Below are 15,380 nucleotides of genomic sequence, written 5' to 3'. Positions count from 1 at the left end.
AATATGTGCATTTAGAGAAAAAAATATGCCACCCTGTAGAGCTGTTTGGAATGACAGGACCTAACTAATCCCACCTAATTAATCCCACCTGTAGGCAAATTACACATTCTGCAGGAGGAAGGGGTCAGGTGGGCAGGACCAGACCCAGCGGCAGCAGGAGCGGGAGAGGAGCCTGGTGAACGGCTCCCCCGGCCTTTTTCTCCAGGGCAGGTGACAAGGCCCCTCTGTGATGCCGGAAATGTCCTTCCAGCAGTTGTGGTCTGGTGACAGGCCTCATCCTTTAGACCCAGCTCAAGTGCCCCTCACATTCCAGGAGGCCTCTTACTCCTGCTCTATCCAGGTTAGCTTCCAACGCTGTCCCCTTCCTACTTATTCAGTAACGTCCTCACGTAACATCACTGACAGTTTCTCTGACTTTAAGCAAAACAAGTATAACAAAACCAACTTTGCCACAGGCTAATTCATTTAAACGAGAGTTCCTTCGGCATCATTATAATGACACAATGTTCAGGGAAAGGATGTTACTCGAGGACCTGCTGTATTCTAGGTTTTATACCAACTGGCCCTGAAGTTCGGTCACTGAAAATGAGGGAAGAGGGTGTCCCAGGCACCCGCTCTAACCCTCCAAGAACCCTGCCACCCTATGGGTAATGGGTGAGGCCTCAGAGGAGGTGAGGAAAACTCCTCCAGGTTCTCAAAGCTCAGGGGGGACCGAGGCCTGAGCCCAGGCCTGTGGGTCACCAGGGGCAGGCTTACCCCACTCCAGGTCCGTGCCCCCGCCCCCCCATGAAGACACGGGCAGGGTCAGTCATGCAGGGCTGTGCCTCACGAATCCTCTAGACCTGGAGTGACCACTGTTCTGCTCCAGCTGTAGGACACCTAGAAGCTTCCTAGGACGGCACAGAGCCTCCCCTGACCCCACCTGCCGAGAACCACCTGCCCCCTCTGCGGCTCACAGCACTTGGCACTTCTCTTGTAGCCCAGTGGGCACTGACACCAGTGCTCCCCAATCAGCCCGGCTGTTCATTTTATTTTGCTTTTCCCTCTCCTGTCTTGTCTGCCCCTAAATCTACAGCAGTGCTTGGCAGGGAGGCGTGCTTAGTAAATGTTTGTTTAGATGAAATAACTGTGTTCCTCCGGGGTCCAGCTCTTTTCTGTTTAGGGTTTAGGGCTGGCCAGGTTCCAAAAAGCCCACGGGCCTCTAAAGCACAGCTCTTCGGGGCTCAGGGGCCTCGCTGCTCCCGGTGCTGGGAGGGAGGGCAAACTCCTCACTCTGGTGCTTGAGGTCCTCAGGGACTTGATGCCAATTTGATACATTTTCTCCTACAAAAACCCTCTGGGTTTCACAACCAGCCCAAGGCCCCAGTCACAAGAATGGCCAGTTCCCAAACCCATCACCACTTTTCTGCCCAGGCCTCAGCTGTGCCTGCCCTCTAGAACCCCTTTCTTCACTATCTGTGTAAGAAGGCCCCAGACATTCTTCCAAGTTCAGCTCCAACGCTGCCTCCTGGGGCAGGTTTTGCCCTAGACCCGCAGGCAAAACTCCTTTTTCCTCCTTTGTGCCCTGCAGCTCCTCATAGCAAGACCCCTTTTAGCCCACCCCTGCCCCTCACCACAGGCCTTCACCGCCCTATTGCCTGTGTCCATGGGTTATGCATATATGCACACAAGTTCTCAGAATTCCCATTTTTCAGATGGAGAAACTGAGGCCCAGAGAGGTAAAGCCCCCCCTTTCCCCTCCAGTTCAAGAGTTGGCCTCACTCTCCACTACCGGCCCCCGCCCCCCTCGGCCCGTGAGTGACAGCTCCAGGTAAGCTGTAAGACAACATGTGGCTCAGCAAATGTTTAGTTTGCATTTTCAGGATCGACAACAAGAGGCCTCTGTGTTCACCTGGGAGACACATGCAGGCCCCAGGGCACCACGCTGCCACATCTTGTGGGTGGTGCCTGGGAACAGAGGTCCTCATTGTGCGGGGAGGCCGCAGTGACTCTCCACAAAGCAGGGCATCAGGAAGCCTGCGAGGCAGGTGCCAGGACATGGACCGGGTTCCAAGAACACAGTCAACTAGAGCCAAGCCTGGGCTGGGGAAGGGGGCCTGGCACTAGGAGGTGTGCCTTCATCCTCTTATCTGTGTCCCAAAGGAAGCGTGGACACCACTGCCTGGTGCAAAGACCCTGTCCCAAAGGCTGCTGCTTGGCTACAGGAAATGTAAAGAAAAATCCTGATGAAAATGATTAAATGACCCCAACACAGGAGCCTTTACCTGCGGAAGCGAGCCATCTTTACTGGTATAATTCATTTTACAGATGAGAAAAGCAGGGCTGGAAAAGGGACTGACTTGCCCCAAGTCATCAGCTTGACTTGAACTTGGACTTGAATCCAGGTCTTTGAATGCCAGAGGCCTCTAATGAGTTCAGCACAAGTCCTGTCTGCAGCACGACATTCTCATAACAGTGATACCAACAGCAGCATCACCGAGCTATGCCCTGACTCTCGGCACTTACTGCCTCTATTTTACACACGAAGAAACAGAGGCAACCTGCTCGGATCACCACAGCAAGTGGCAACATGGGGCTCTACATCTAGACCCCCTGGCACTTGAAATCACGTGCACTCTGGTAGTTCTGGTGAAGAAGGCCTGCTAGTGACTGATGCAGTGACCCCTGACATTTCACCTGCTCACAGATACTTAGAACCCTGGGACCTGAGACAGGGCTTTTCCCCATCCACAAGCCTCAGAAGGCCTGGAGGAAGCAGGGTGAGCATTTGTGCAAATGAGTTTCCTGGCCAAGGAGCCCCAAAGCCCCAGCCCATCTGTTTATGTTTCTGCTGTTGCCCCCTCCACAGATGGCAGCGAGGGAAGGCAGGAGAGAGAGGAGGGGACAAGCCAGGTGCATGGCTCTCTGCCTGCCATCCACTGGCACACCAGTCTCCCCATCCCCAATGTGGCATCCAGATGCATGGGCAATCCTCAGACAGGCAGGGACACACTCTCTCCCCGGGAATTCAGACCAGAGGCGGCAATCACAGCAGTCAATAGCCACTCAAAAATGCCCCTCCAAGTGCAGGTCCCCGGCCTCATTTGGAGAAGACAGGTGTACAGCATAAAAAATTAATATGAAAACAAACCATCCGTGTGTGAGCAGGCCACATGATTACGTATGTATTGTAGCATCATAAAGAGAACATGGGGTTGGTTTCCCTGAGACCTGAATTATTCAATAAACTTAGCAAATAAGTGTGTGTTCAGTGTGTGCCAGGCATTGATCTAGGTGGGACCCAGGTGTGAACAAGGAGGCAGACTCTCTGACCTCATGGAGCTTAAAAATCTCTATCCACACGGAGATCCCTGATCTGTCAAACAGAAGAGCACAGACATACTGTCAAATCTTTGTTTTTCCACAAAGGAGACAAAGGCACTTAAAGGAACATTTCCATCTATCAGTATAATTAGCAGATGAATCAAAGCTATTAAATGCTAGTGTTTTTCTTTTCCTTTTTTTCTTTTTGGGTTACTAAATGAATTCATTCATAAGTCAAACAGAAAAGCCAACTGGAAAAACCTGTCCCTCAGTAACATATTAGCCAAAGGAAACAAGTGATCCCAGCTCTCTCATTTAACCCCCCCTTTCTCCGCAGACCTGCTGTTCACATGTGTTAAATATTAATTACAACTGTTACTCATTAGTACAGAGCAAAAAGCTCTTGGTACAAACACAATTGTTAATTTCCTTGCAGGCCCAAGGCATTCTGGGAAGCTGTGCAGGAGGCAGGAAGCATCATGGGAGCCCAAGTGGAGCCAATGGAGGAGAAGGTGGTGTTCCCCGGGTGCACCAGGTGAGGGTGGCAGGTCTGATTCCCCGAGGAACCCTCTGCAGGGGCCAAGCCTGTTTATTCCGAGTGCCAGGGGATGAGTCACAGGGCTCAGTGGGAACAGCACGTCTGGAGCAGTGCCGGCCGCACATGTCAGCACTACCAGCTTTGGAGCATTTGTGTTTGATTGTGATAGTGACGAGTCACAGAGTGGGCACAACTGCTTCTGCCTCAACAACGCAAGCCAACTCACAACAGCACAGGTAAAGGGAATGTTCAGACCTGCCCTTCCACACTCGAGGTGTCAGTGCAGCAGTGAAGAGTAAAGGCTTTGCAGTCAGGCCAACCCGAGTGCATTAGCTGTGTGACTGTGGGCCAGCTGCTCACCCTCTCAGAGCCTTGTCATCTGTGTAATGACAATGAAACCACACCCACGTTACATGGCTTCCTAGTGTTAACCCTTGCCAGCTTCATAATTGGTGCTCACTAAGTGTTACTATTCTGTCCTTCCTCACCGCCCTCCCCCACTTACCTTAATAGGATTCTTTTATATCAGCCAACTGAGCTGGCTCAGAGATGACTCACAATTATCTAGGAAACAGACATACCTGGGATCTTACTTTCCTTTTCTTTGCCCTTTTAGCCTCACTTGATGAGGCTGGGAAGGTGTCAGAACTTAAGAGGGTGCCTGGCTAAGAGGTGAACAACAGAGCATTAGCGCCTCCCCCTGTCCTCCAAGCTGACAGTTACAGGTGTGTATCTGTCTGTTCCAGAATAAACCAATGCACACCCATCTAGGATGTGGTAGGAACACAGAGGGGTGGGAAAGGGACTGGTCATGTCAGGAAAGCTTCCTGGAGTAGGTGGCATTGCTACCAGCCAAGCCAAGCTGTGACCTCCCCTCCTAACTCCACTCTGACCCCAGCACCTAACACAGTATGTACCCAGTATGTTCTAGGTTCTCAAAGTAAGGTCCCCAGATCAGCAGCATCAGCAGCACCTGGGACCTTGTTAGAATCGCAAACTCTCAGGCCTCAACCTAGAACCTACTGAACTAGGAACTCTGGGAGTAGAACCCAGAAATCTGTTTAATGCTTCCTCCAGGTGATTCTGACGAATGCTCTGGGCAAGCCAACTAATCCATTTTGTCACACCCAGGAAACAGTGAATAAAGAATGGAAGACCCAAGTGGCTCATGGTTAGAACTATTGCTGGAGTTGAAATTTAGGATTTTCTACAGAAACATTGCTTTCCACGCCATCTATGCATCTCATTGCCAGGCATAAGTGGGAATGAGCTTCGTAAATGGGTCCTCTGTGCCCTCTAACTACCTCTTTATGCAGTAGTACTGTTTTAATATTAAATTAAATTTTATGTAATACAGCAAGCCTTCCCTGAACACTAACCATTCTCTCATGTGTGATCCTTTAGGGCTTACCAAGTCTGTTCATTCAGATCTTTCCCCTTCTTATCACAGAGATCCAGCCTGGCAAGGGTTGTGACTATCCCCATTTTATAGATGGGGAAACTAGGACTCAGGAGATTGCAGAATCTGTCTGAGGTCCCACAGACGGTGGGGCTGCATGTGAACATAGGATTGTCTGACTCCTTCTACTGCCCCATTGACTCCAGATGTGCAAGACACTGTCCTGAGTTTTCTAGGGTAGAGAAACCCACCAAGGAGCTAGTGGGGAAGATAAGACAAGTACCCTAAACAACGAAGTTCAGCAGGAGTCATAGGTCTATCTTCTGTCTTTGCTGGGAGGCAGCCCCGTCACTCGCTGAACCCAGGACATTGCCTGAAAAGTAGCTTCAACAGAGACAAACCTTCAGTCGGTGAGTTGCAAATGAAATGACGGTTCTCTAACTGCTCTTGAGGGTGCATTTACACACCCTTCTGTGCCTGGCTCCTCAAGGAAACACTCTGACCACCTGCTTCTCAGAGGTGATTGCAAATCCCATGAAGGATATAGCTTTTAATTTACTCACTGGATGAAAAGGAAATGCTGACCCATCATCTGAGTGTGGCCTGACTGGCTCTGCTCAGAGGTCTCAAGCAGTTCCTATCCCCTCTTTAGGCCTCAGTTTCCTTAGCTGGACAAGAGGGAGTGAGAAGCCGTGGTACGAGGGCCCTCCCTGTGCTGAGTGGCGGCAGAGCATGACCAAACCGTGGGATGGCTCTCGTCACTCCCATGCAGGCTCAAACCTCCAGAACTTGGGCTCCTACAGCATCTTCAGTGGGAACCATTCCAAGTGGGAACACCCCCCACGCCCCCCAGGATGTATCCTACCAGCTGCAAACAAAAGGGTAAATTGGTGCAAGGGTGGTGAAAGGCACGTGACATTTCCTGGGGGCTCTGGGAGGGTGAGGGCTCCGACCATATTTTATGCAGCATCTTGGATAGCAGCAGGGAGCCCAGACATCAACTGGCTTAGGGCTTGGGCACTGGAGTTGGAATTTGCAGGTTTAAATCCCATCTCGGTGGCTGACTAGCTATGGCCCCTGGGCAAGTCATTTCTTCTCTCTGCACCTCAGTTTCCTTACCTGTAAAAGGCGGAAACTAATCTCCTAGAAAGTAGCTGTGAGAACTAAATGGGATAATGCCCACAGAAAGTGCTGAGTGAATGCCAGCACTTTCCTGATGCAGTGCCCTTTAAGCCTCACCAGGACCCTCTGCAGCGGGCACGTTTCCAGATGAGGGAGCAGATGCTTCCAGGAGAAGTTCAATCCCTGTCCTCCCAGTTGCTACTTGGATATGTGGTGACACCGTATCTGTGCCACCCTGAGCTTGGTCTGCTTCTCCAGATTATCCACCCAGCTCCTGGGCCCCTCCCTGTGTAGCCACCTCCGGTGCAGGCTCCCTTTGTCCATCTGATGATCTGTGCCACAGCCCAGGGACTGGTCAGATCCTCCACATCAACCAGCGCCACCCTGAGACGATGTGGAATTGCCCCAGGCTGCTCATCCTACCCCACACCAGGCAGGGAGCGCCAAAGAGTCCCATGTGGGCCCAGAGCCGTGTCTGGGGTGGGCAGGAAAGCCATTTCTAGACCCACCTGCCAGTCTCACAATTTGTTGCTGTAAAGTAGGGGTGGGGAACATTGGGCCTGCAGACTGTATAAGGCACAAGAAATCATTTGGTCTGGCCCTGCCAAGGCATTAGGGGTGAGTTAATTAAATGCTTGACCAAATATAGCAGGCTAATTTTTAAGTTGCTAATTTTGTATGGCCCGGGAATGACATTATAGATATCCAAATGGCCCTTGGCAGAGAAAAGTTCCCCACTCCTGCTGTAAAGACTCCCAGGCGGTGAGTGAAGCAGGCTGGGAACTGCGTCCAGCCCGCTCTGAAGGCAGGTGTCTCTGCCGGGTGGGAAGGGAGCTGGCAGGTTGATGGGAGCCACACCACCGCTCTGTGGATGGCAGGCTGCAGCCTGTGGGTGAAACCTGGCAGGGCATCTGTCCTGGGGGCTGGGATCAACAAAGGTCACCCAAGTGGAAGGGGACCCGCTGGGCAGTCGAAGTTGGGGGTGGGGTTCTGGCTGAGGCCACACAATTTCCTGGAGGGAGAGCAGGCAATGAAGGCCCAGGGCTTTTGTGAGCTTGTGGCATTTCTCACTCACAGAATTCTGCGAGAAGAGAAGACTGTCTGTGCTAAGAAGCTAGGACCGCCTCACACCCTGCAGTAGCTGTTTTCACGAGAACTGGGAGTGGTAATGGAGCCTCCCCAAGGCTGCAGCCGCCAGAGCCCGGCTGAGACAGGAAGGCTCTGCTTCCACAAAGGCTGGTCTGGAGCTTCTGGCCCAGAGGGCTCCTTCTGTGGAGACGCCAAAGTCCCCTCGGAGAAGTGTCTCTTCACGAATGCAAAGCAGGAGTTGGAATTTGCAGGAAGGAGCTCTTCTGCTTCACAGACTAATCATGGAGATGACTCAGAGGCCTTGCCTTACCCTGGGCTCTGACCAGCACGCTGGGGTCCTGAGGGGCACAGCATGGCGGCATCCCTGGAGGTGACACAGGCGGGCCTCTCACGGCTGACAAAGCCCCGGCATCGACCCTGTCTCAGCTGAGCTTTTGCTCAAAAGTTCCCAGCAAGGGGAAGCTTGTTACATACGTTCAGGTGTGACTGAAATCCTTACTCCTCACCTGGACCCTAAGTCCATATGTCTCTTCCTTGGTGGGCCCAGCTTTGCCTTTTGGGGACCTCACACTGAACACCCTTTGGAAATTTGAGAACACTACCAGGTTCCCTGCCCAGGTGTCCTCATCCAGGCTACACATGCAGAATCAGAGAATACAAGGCATAGAAAGAGATGGTGATGATTTTGTCCAGGCAACGTTATCCCTCACAGATGTTCCCCAGCTAAGGATCCTGTACCCCAGGTTGCCACGACCCATCACAGAGCCCCCGAGAGCCCAGAAAAGCTGTGAGGAGCATTTTGAATAGGTTTGTAATAAAGGAGATAGGGCCTAGCCAAGCACTGCCTTGCTCCCTGACTACACCAATGACTTGCTCTCTCCCCCCCACCCCCACCCTCTCTCTCTCTCTCTCTCTCTCACACACACACACACACACACACACACACACACACACACGCACTGCTCACCTAGGCGGGAACATTATCCTTCACTCCTGAGCAGCCACACTTCTGGGTTTACAAATGGGACCATGGCAGCACTTTAGTAATCGAGACAGTCGAGCTGCTACAACTCATCCTCATTACCTGATAGGTGGCCCATCTACTCGCACTCCGTCTCCACTCTGGGCTGAAAACAGGAGGTGCTCCTCACTTACCAACGCTGCACCAGACAGGCTCGGTGCACAGACACGGGGAGGGACCCAGCCATGACTGAAGGCCCCGCTCACAGTCCCTCCAGCCCAAGGGAACAGCTTCCTCCGGTGCCCCAGGAATCAGACCTGAGCCAAAAGCTTCTTGGGAAAAGCACTATCGGACACGCTCCAGAGCCGTTCACACAGAGATAAGCGACTCCAAGAGTCGCAGACAGCGGCGTGATCTCAGCCTGTCTCCCATCGTCCTATAGCACTTGTGATACAACTCAGTGACATAAACCAAATCCAGGTGGAAGTTGGGTTTGTAAGTTTCTGTGGCTCAGAAACTTACTCAGAAGCCTTGTGATCCTTTGTGAAAAACTAAATGCACGGACATTCTAAAACCACTGCTGGGTGGTAGTGGGCCCGTGCTGGCCTGGGAGCCTTCAGAAGAGATGATGTCCGAGAGGGCAAGTGCTTTTCACTTGAACGTGCACAGGAATCCCCTAGCAGTCTTGTTAGAACAGGTTCTGACTCTGCAGGTCTGGGATGGGACCCAAGACCTTACAATTCTCACTAGCCGCTGGTCCAGGGGCCACATTTGGAGCAGCGAGGCGCCAGACTAGACTAGAGCATCAAAGGCAGCACAGCTCCGAGCGACCTGCATGTGCTCAGTCAGGGGAGGGGACGGGTGAGACTCCACACCTGTCTGCAGTGCTAGTTCATGCCACCGGCCCTTGGTATCTGGAAGAGTTGTCACATAAGCTAATTTAGCCCTTTAATCAAACTGGTGTTTGCAAAGAGCAAGTTCTCGGACAGCACTGGCTCCTTCTAGCTCCTCTCAGATGCAGGAGGAACCTCGCCTCTCATCAGCTATGCTAGGGCACAGGGACAGTCTTTGGATTCCCTTGTGCCGGGGGAAGGAAGGAGACCTGAGATGACCAAGGACCTTCAGCCACACGACTACCTCACCACTGGCTCAGCCAAGTGCTCACAGCCTGGCGGGCGAGACCAGCACCTACAGAACAAACTCTACATAGTGAGAGGAATGTCCACCAGGGATGAGTGCAGGAAGCTTGCCAGGCCTGAGAGGCAGAAAGGAAGCCCATGGGATGAGTGGCTGCACCAGGGAAGGCTCACAGAGATGGCGACGTTTGAGCTGGGCCCCAAAGAATTCCCGGGATTTTTCCAGGTAAGAAAGGCATACATAGGCAGAAGGGACAGGATGTGCACAGTGGTACGTCCAGGGAACTGTGAACAGTATGTGCTGGAACAGCCTGAACTTCATTAAGGGCATTGGAATGGGAGCCTCACTGTTGGGGCCCAAAAAGGGAGGAAGGGTCTAGTTGTGCATGAAAAAAGGAAAGTCCAAGCAATAGAGATTTAAAAGAAATTAAAAATAAAAACTCTCTCTTTATGACCTTCAATGTGGTAAGAATTAGTCATTCAATTCAATGTCTCTTTTTCACATGCTTAAATTTTTAAATGCATAAGTGCCGGAAGCCGGTCCATCCTTGCTGCTTGACACAGTTGCTGCAGGATAGAAACATCTGCACAGCATATGTTTCAAGGGACCTGGCGTATATAGCATACTGTTCTTAATATGTTTGCTCCCCTTAGCACTGTGTGTTTTAACCAAGGTCACCTCTCCGAGAAATGTTGTTTCCCCAGGTAGGGATTTTTCCCTGAAGTTAGGGAGGGGATGAAACTCCTTAACTAAGTGCCAGGCGGGTAGTTAATCACTTTAACTACAAACAATCATGCTTAAGCTACATAATCTTTACTCCCTGGAATGGAGATAAGAAACGCCCTAACCTTTGTAATAGAAATTGACAGGATTAAAATCAACTGGTATAAATACGGATGTAACAAGACAAACAGCAGAACCTCTCTGGAGATCCAGACCAGAACTTGGCTGGAGATCCTGGCTGCAGATCCGGGCTAGGCTGCTGATCAACTGAACACTGTCTCCGTGTCCTTCCTTCTTCGCCGACTCTGTCTACGCCTTTGGGAACCCCTGGACCTGCTGGGGTTGGACCCCGGCACATAAGTTTCTTTTCTTTTTTTTGCGTCTGGCTTGTCACCTCTTACATCGAACTGGAGCATTTCACTCGGTTGTCATAAACTCTCTGTAAAGAGCACTTTTTAGCAGCTGCACAATATTCCATTCGATCAGCCCCTAGCGGCTGGACATTCAGGTTGTTCCTCATCTTTCAGGCCCATGAGCAATGCCTTTTCTGAATTTTAGATCATAACCTAGGCATGGATCCCAAGGACTGGAATTAGAATCGAAGGGAATGAACAAGCTCAAGACCTTGAGGCATGTGGCAGACTGTTTTCCAAAAGGCTGAAACCAGTCTGAGTGGGGCGGAAGGGAGGCACCTGAGTCAGTCCAGGGGCTCTTGGCCAGGGGGCAGGCCAGCCCTAAGGCCAGGATGTGCCCAAGGCCTTGCTCTGTGAACTGGTCCATGTTAAAGCCAGGACTGGAAACGCAGCAGCCCTGGCCGCATACAGGACTAGCAAGCTGTACAACTAGGTGTGGCACTGGGTTCCCTCAGGCCCAACAGGAGACACAACGCAGATTGGTTTTGTTTTAGTTTCTAAGAAAGTTCCTTCTGAAGTCAGATCTTGGCTTCAGTGCCTTAGAGCATTACGGACAGGACTGAGACAGGGTCAGACAATGAGATTAGCTGGGGCTTCCATGAAGACTGGGGAGACTGGAACTGAGACCCAGGATTTCCTCTTGGCCTGGCCTCCCTCCCCTCCAGGACTCTCATTTTCGAGGGGCTCAGCTGAACTAGAAGCAAGGACAGCCCAACTGGATGACCCAATGCAGCCCTTGGCTTATCTGAGCAGGCAGGGACAGCGCACTGACTCCCTTTACCAAAGACGAGTGTCCAGCGTGGGTCAGTGCCGCCTCTGAGCAGGGCCACTGGCTCCTTACCTGCCAGAGCTGGGATGGTGACCCGGTTCCACTCCCATGGCTGGTCGTACTCATCAGCAGGCCTGTCGTCATCCTGGGGCAGCTTGCTCTCCCGCAGTCGGGGGCTGACTGCGCTCTCTGAGTCCGAGTCGATGCTTTGGCCCTCGGGTTCGTAAGGGGTGTCATACAACTGGATGCCTTTGTGCTGGGACCGGACACTTTCTTGCCTCTGAAATTCTGCAGGCAAAAAAAGGAAGCAGAGGTGTCATGGAATTGAAACACACACTTCCTCACCTGGGATCTGCCAGGTGACACCCACAGGGGTTCAGAGCCACCAGCCAAGGAGGTGATGACCGCACAGGAACAGCCCCCTTTTCTGCATTCAATTGCTCCTCCCACCCCTTGAAGGCAGCATCTCTGCTTTCCCCGGCAAGGTTTCCTCACAAAGATCTCAGGCTCTCAGGCCTGATGAGAGAGGTAGAAGGCTCACCGCCTCCATCCGCAGGTTCACTGCAGTCTCAAGGGCATGGCCCCGACGTGCACATGATGTTCCAGGTGTGTTCTCACACCAGCCCAGAGCACAGAGCTCTCACCCCCTCGCTTTACAGACCAGTGGAGCCTCCCCCAATAGGACGGTTCTCCATTCTTGGCACTTTCATTCCCCGTCTGAATAACGGAACGATCCTCAAGTTTTCACCCAGCTTGTATATTCATTTTAAAAGACCCAACAAGCCTCCCCAGGGAGCCTGGGTCACCGTTTTTCTCCCCTGCGAAGTGGCTCCTTCCCAGCATTCCCACCTCCCCCAGAGCCTGCCTGCCTCCTAACACACTGAGCACCTCTGAGGGATGTGAGAGCCGGTGTCCATCCCACTTCTGATTAAGGAAGGGAAGCTCTTAGTCTCGTGGGGAGGGTGCCAGCACGGGCTCCCGTGTGGACTGAGGGGCTACCTCATTCCCGAGAGGCCAGTGGGGGCCAAAGAGGGATGCAAGGATGCCACAGTCAGCTGGTTCTGAGTCAAACAGAGATACTTTCCCTGCTCCGATCAACACCCACTGTGTGTAGGGCCCACACGGGACACAGCGAAGGGAGGGTTTGCTGCAGAGGCTGCTCTTGGGAAACGCACCAGTTCCAGAAGAGATACAATGACCCAAATCACCATGACACTACAGCGAAGGGGCTCCATGCGGGGCCTGTGAGGGTGGAGGCAGGAGCAGAAGACATCTGAACTGACAGCTCTGACAGGTGGGAAATGGGAGAGGGCAGGATTCCCTGGGGTAGGACCAGGGCAAGCCAAGGCGGCGGGGCTGGGGAGAATGCTCCCTGCCTGCTTTCCTGGTGAAACATAGCACATGTGCCATTTTGACCATTTTGAGTGTATAGTTCAGTGGTATTAAGTATATTCAACCATCACCACCACATCCATCTCCAGGACTTGTTCATCTTCCCAAATGGAAGCTCTGCACCATTAAACAATGGCTCCCCATTCCTCCCTCTCCCAGCCCTTGGTCTCTGTACATTTGATACTTTAGGTACCTCATAAGGAGAATCTTGTGATATCTGTCCTTCTGTGCCTGGCTTATTTCACTTAGCATAATGTTTTAAGGTTCTTCCATGTTGTAGTATGTGCCAGAATTTCATTTCTTTTTAAGGCAGAATAATATCCCATTGTATATTTATTTACTGCCCACTTTTGTTGGAGTACTGGGTCCAAGGAGGTGAGAGAGTGGAGGTGAGGTTGGACACAAAAGGGGTGAGGGTCGTGAGAGTGAGTTGTTTAAACATTCTCCAAATCAGAGTTCCAATGGCAGAGAGATACGTAGAATCATACGTGTCTTAAAGGGCAATTGACAAAACACACGAGTGATGACACCCTTCCAAGCAAGAGCACTGCTTTTAGGCCAGCTCTTGGGGTGACAGCCGTCCTAGCCCGAGTACAGGCCCTGATACGACAGAAACCAGCTGAGGCTGTGCCGGGGTCGTCAGTGTGGACCTTACATAACGTTAGGGCAGTACTCCCCAAACTTCATTTAGTCCTAAGTTTGCCATTGCTTGAGTACCAACTAGGTTATTATTTACCATACTTATTTATTCATTTTTTAGAGAAAATAATATTTAAAAAGTAAACCATCATCTAAACAGTTGATAAACATAAAAAGAATGAAGGAGGAGTAAATCGACCAGCCAGGTACCACTGCCCCCTGGGAGGCCGGCCCAAGGCATGCTTTCCCTTTGCTGAACAGGAGATGAGCAGATGCTGGACAGCTGTCAGGGATGCAAGCCCCAGAAAGACAGTTTCTTTGTCACTTTCTCCTTTTAGAGAGAATGAAAAGGAAAAAAACCTTCTTACAACATGGTTCTCAGGCCACCTAAAATCCTGTCTCCTCTGAGCACATGTCCCATACTTTGGCAAAGCACACTTATTGTGAGTAAATTTGTTAGTTTTGGGGATGATGCTTCCCTTTCCATGCGGAGTGAGGGTAGGGGGAAGGGGAGGGGAAAAGAGGAAACGAGAAGAGCTATAGAAGGTACAGCCTGGCCCTGGGTCGTGTAGCTCAGTTAATTGGAGCATCATCCTGTACACCAAAAGTTGGGTTCAACATTCCAGTCAAGGCACTTACCCAGGTTGCAGATTTAATCCCTGGTTGGGCCAGTGCAGGAGGCAACTGATCGATGCTTCTATCTCACATCAATGCTTCTCTCTCTCTCTCTCTCTCATCCCCCCTTCCTCTCTCTAAAATATATATATTTTTAAAAAAGGTAGAAAGAATCTGGTCAGCTGAAGGTGAAGACCAACTGTAAAGTACTGTAGACAAGCGACATGACCTGCTTTGTAGGGTCACTGTCATCTGTATCACTCCCGCCCTGGTTTCTAAGGAGTGCACTTGCCTCCTGTCTTTGGAGAATTCCAAGCACTGAGGACACCGGGAACACAGCTGATAGGCACTGACCCAGGAAAACCCCTTTCTTCTTCATCCTATTTCAGAAGCAGGACCAGCAGCCACTACTGGGTAAACTACAGTTTACAAAGCACTTTGCATGCGAATCACCATTTGGTCTTGAGCACCACAAAGCAATTCACAGATGCATTTCTGTGGGCCCCTTACTCTCTCCCAAATCCTGGTTGCAAACAGATATTCAATGAATCTGGATGAGATAAATGAATGACAGCTGACAGCCAGATTTGCCCCCAATTCCAGTTAATTTCTGAAAGTCCCCGACAGCCATGTTACAGTTTAGTATTAGGCAATATTCAGAAGAGATGGATATTCTACATAAATACCAACCTAAAAGGAAAACACGTGCCAGGGAACAGATTAGCTATTAAATCAGAGGGCCTCGTGAGTACACCTCTCACACAGGATTTATTGTTCCCAAAGCATCTGTGCCTTACAAAGCTGGGTTAGTAATGGCATGCAGTTAGGGCAGGCGATGTTATAATGGTAATCATTAAAACAAGCTTCCTCCGTTTTACATGGTGAATTCAAATTTTCATTAAGGCTCCAACAATAGGGAACAGTTAAGTAAATTATGGCATGCTAACTGGATGGAAATATTAAGCAGCCATTAAGATGATAAATCTGAAGATTATGTAGCTACATGGAAAAGCATGCATGAAATTATGCTAAGTTAAAAAGTAAAATACAAGATTGTTTATGTGTTGAGAGCAAACCGCATAATATGGGCTTTCTAAACAAGTCCTGGACAATGTGAACATGCCCAACGGGAACTCTACTGTTTGCTTAGGAATTGCTGAATACCGGCATCCCATAATACCTAAACTCTGATGGCAGCGGTGCTGTAAGTACAGATACACATGAATAAGGGGCTGGAACTCTGAGGCAGGAAGGTAAACAGCCACTGTGTATAGAGGAAG

General features: G+C 50.9%; 1 protein-coding gene across 7 annotated transcripts in view; it reads right to left on the bottom strand.

Moving 5' to 3' along the window:
* SHB (SH2 domain containing adaptor protein B) overlaps nt 1-15,380 on the bottom strand; it is a 127,020-nt gene that overhangs the window by 35,116 nt on the left and 76,524 nt on the right. For all 7 annotated transcript variants that reach the window (XR_004971220.1, XR_004971219.1, XR_004971218.1 and 4 more), the window contains exon 3: nt 11,527-11,742. Coding sequence is in view for 4 of the 7 variants with exons in the window: in XM_036330316.1 (XP_036186209.1) it covers nt 11,527-11,742 (216 nt within the window). In the remaining 3 variants the exon portion in view is untranslated. The remainder of the gene's footprint in view (nt 1-11,526; nt 11,743-15,380) is intronic.

The sequence above is a fragment of the Myotis myotis genome, unplaced genomic scaffold (genome assembly GCF_014108235.1).
Source record: "Myotis myotis isolate mMyoMyo1 unplaced genomic scaffold, mMyoMyo1.p scaffold_m19_p_12, whole genome shotgun sequence".
NCBI lineage: Eukaryota > Metazoa > Chordata > Mammalia > Chiroptera > Vespertilionidae > Myotis > Myotis myotis.
The sequence above is the reverse complement of the archived record's forward strand: the minus strand, read 5'-3'. Positions and strand labels throughout refer to the sequence as shown.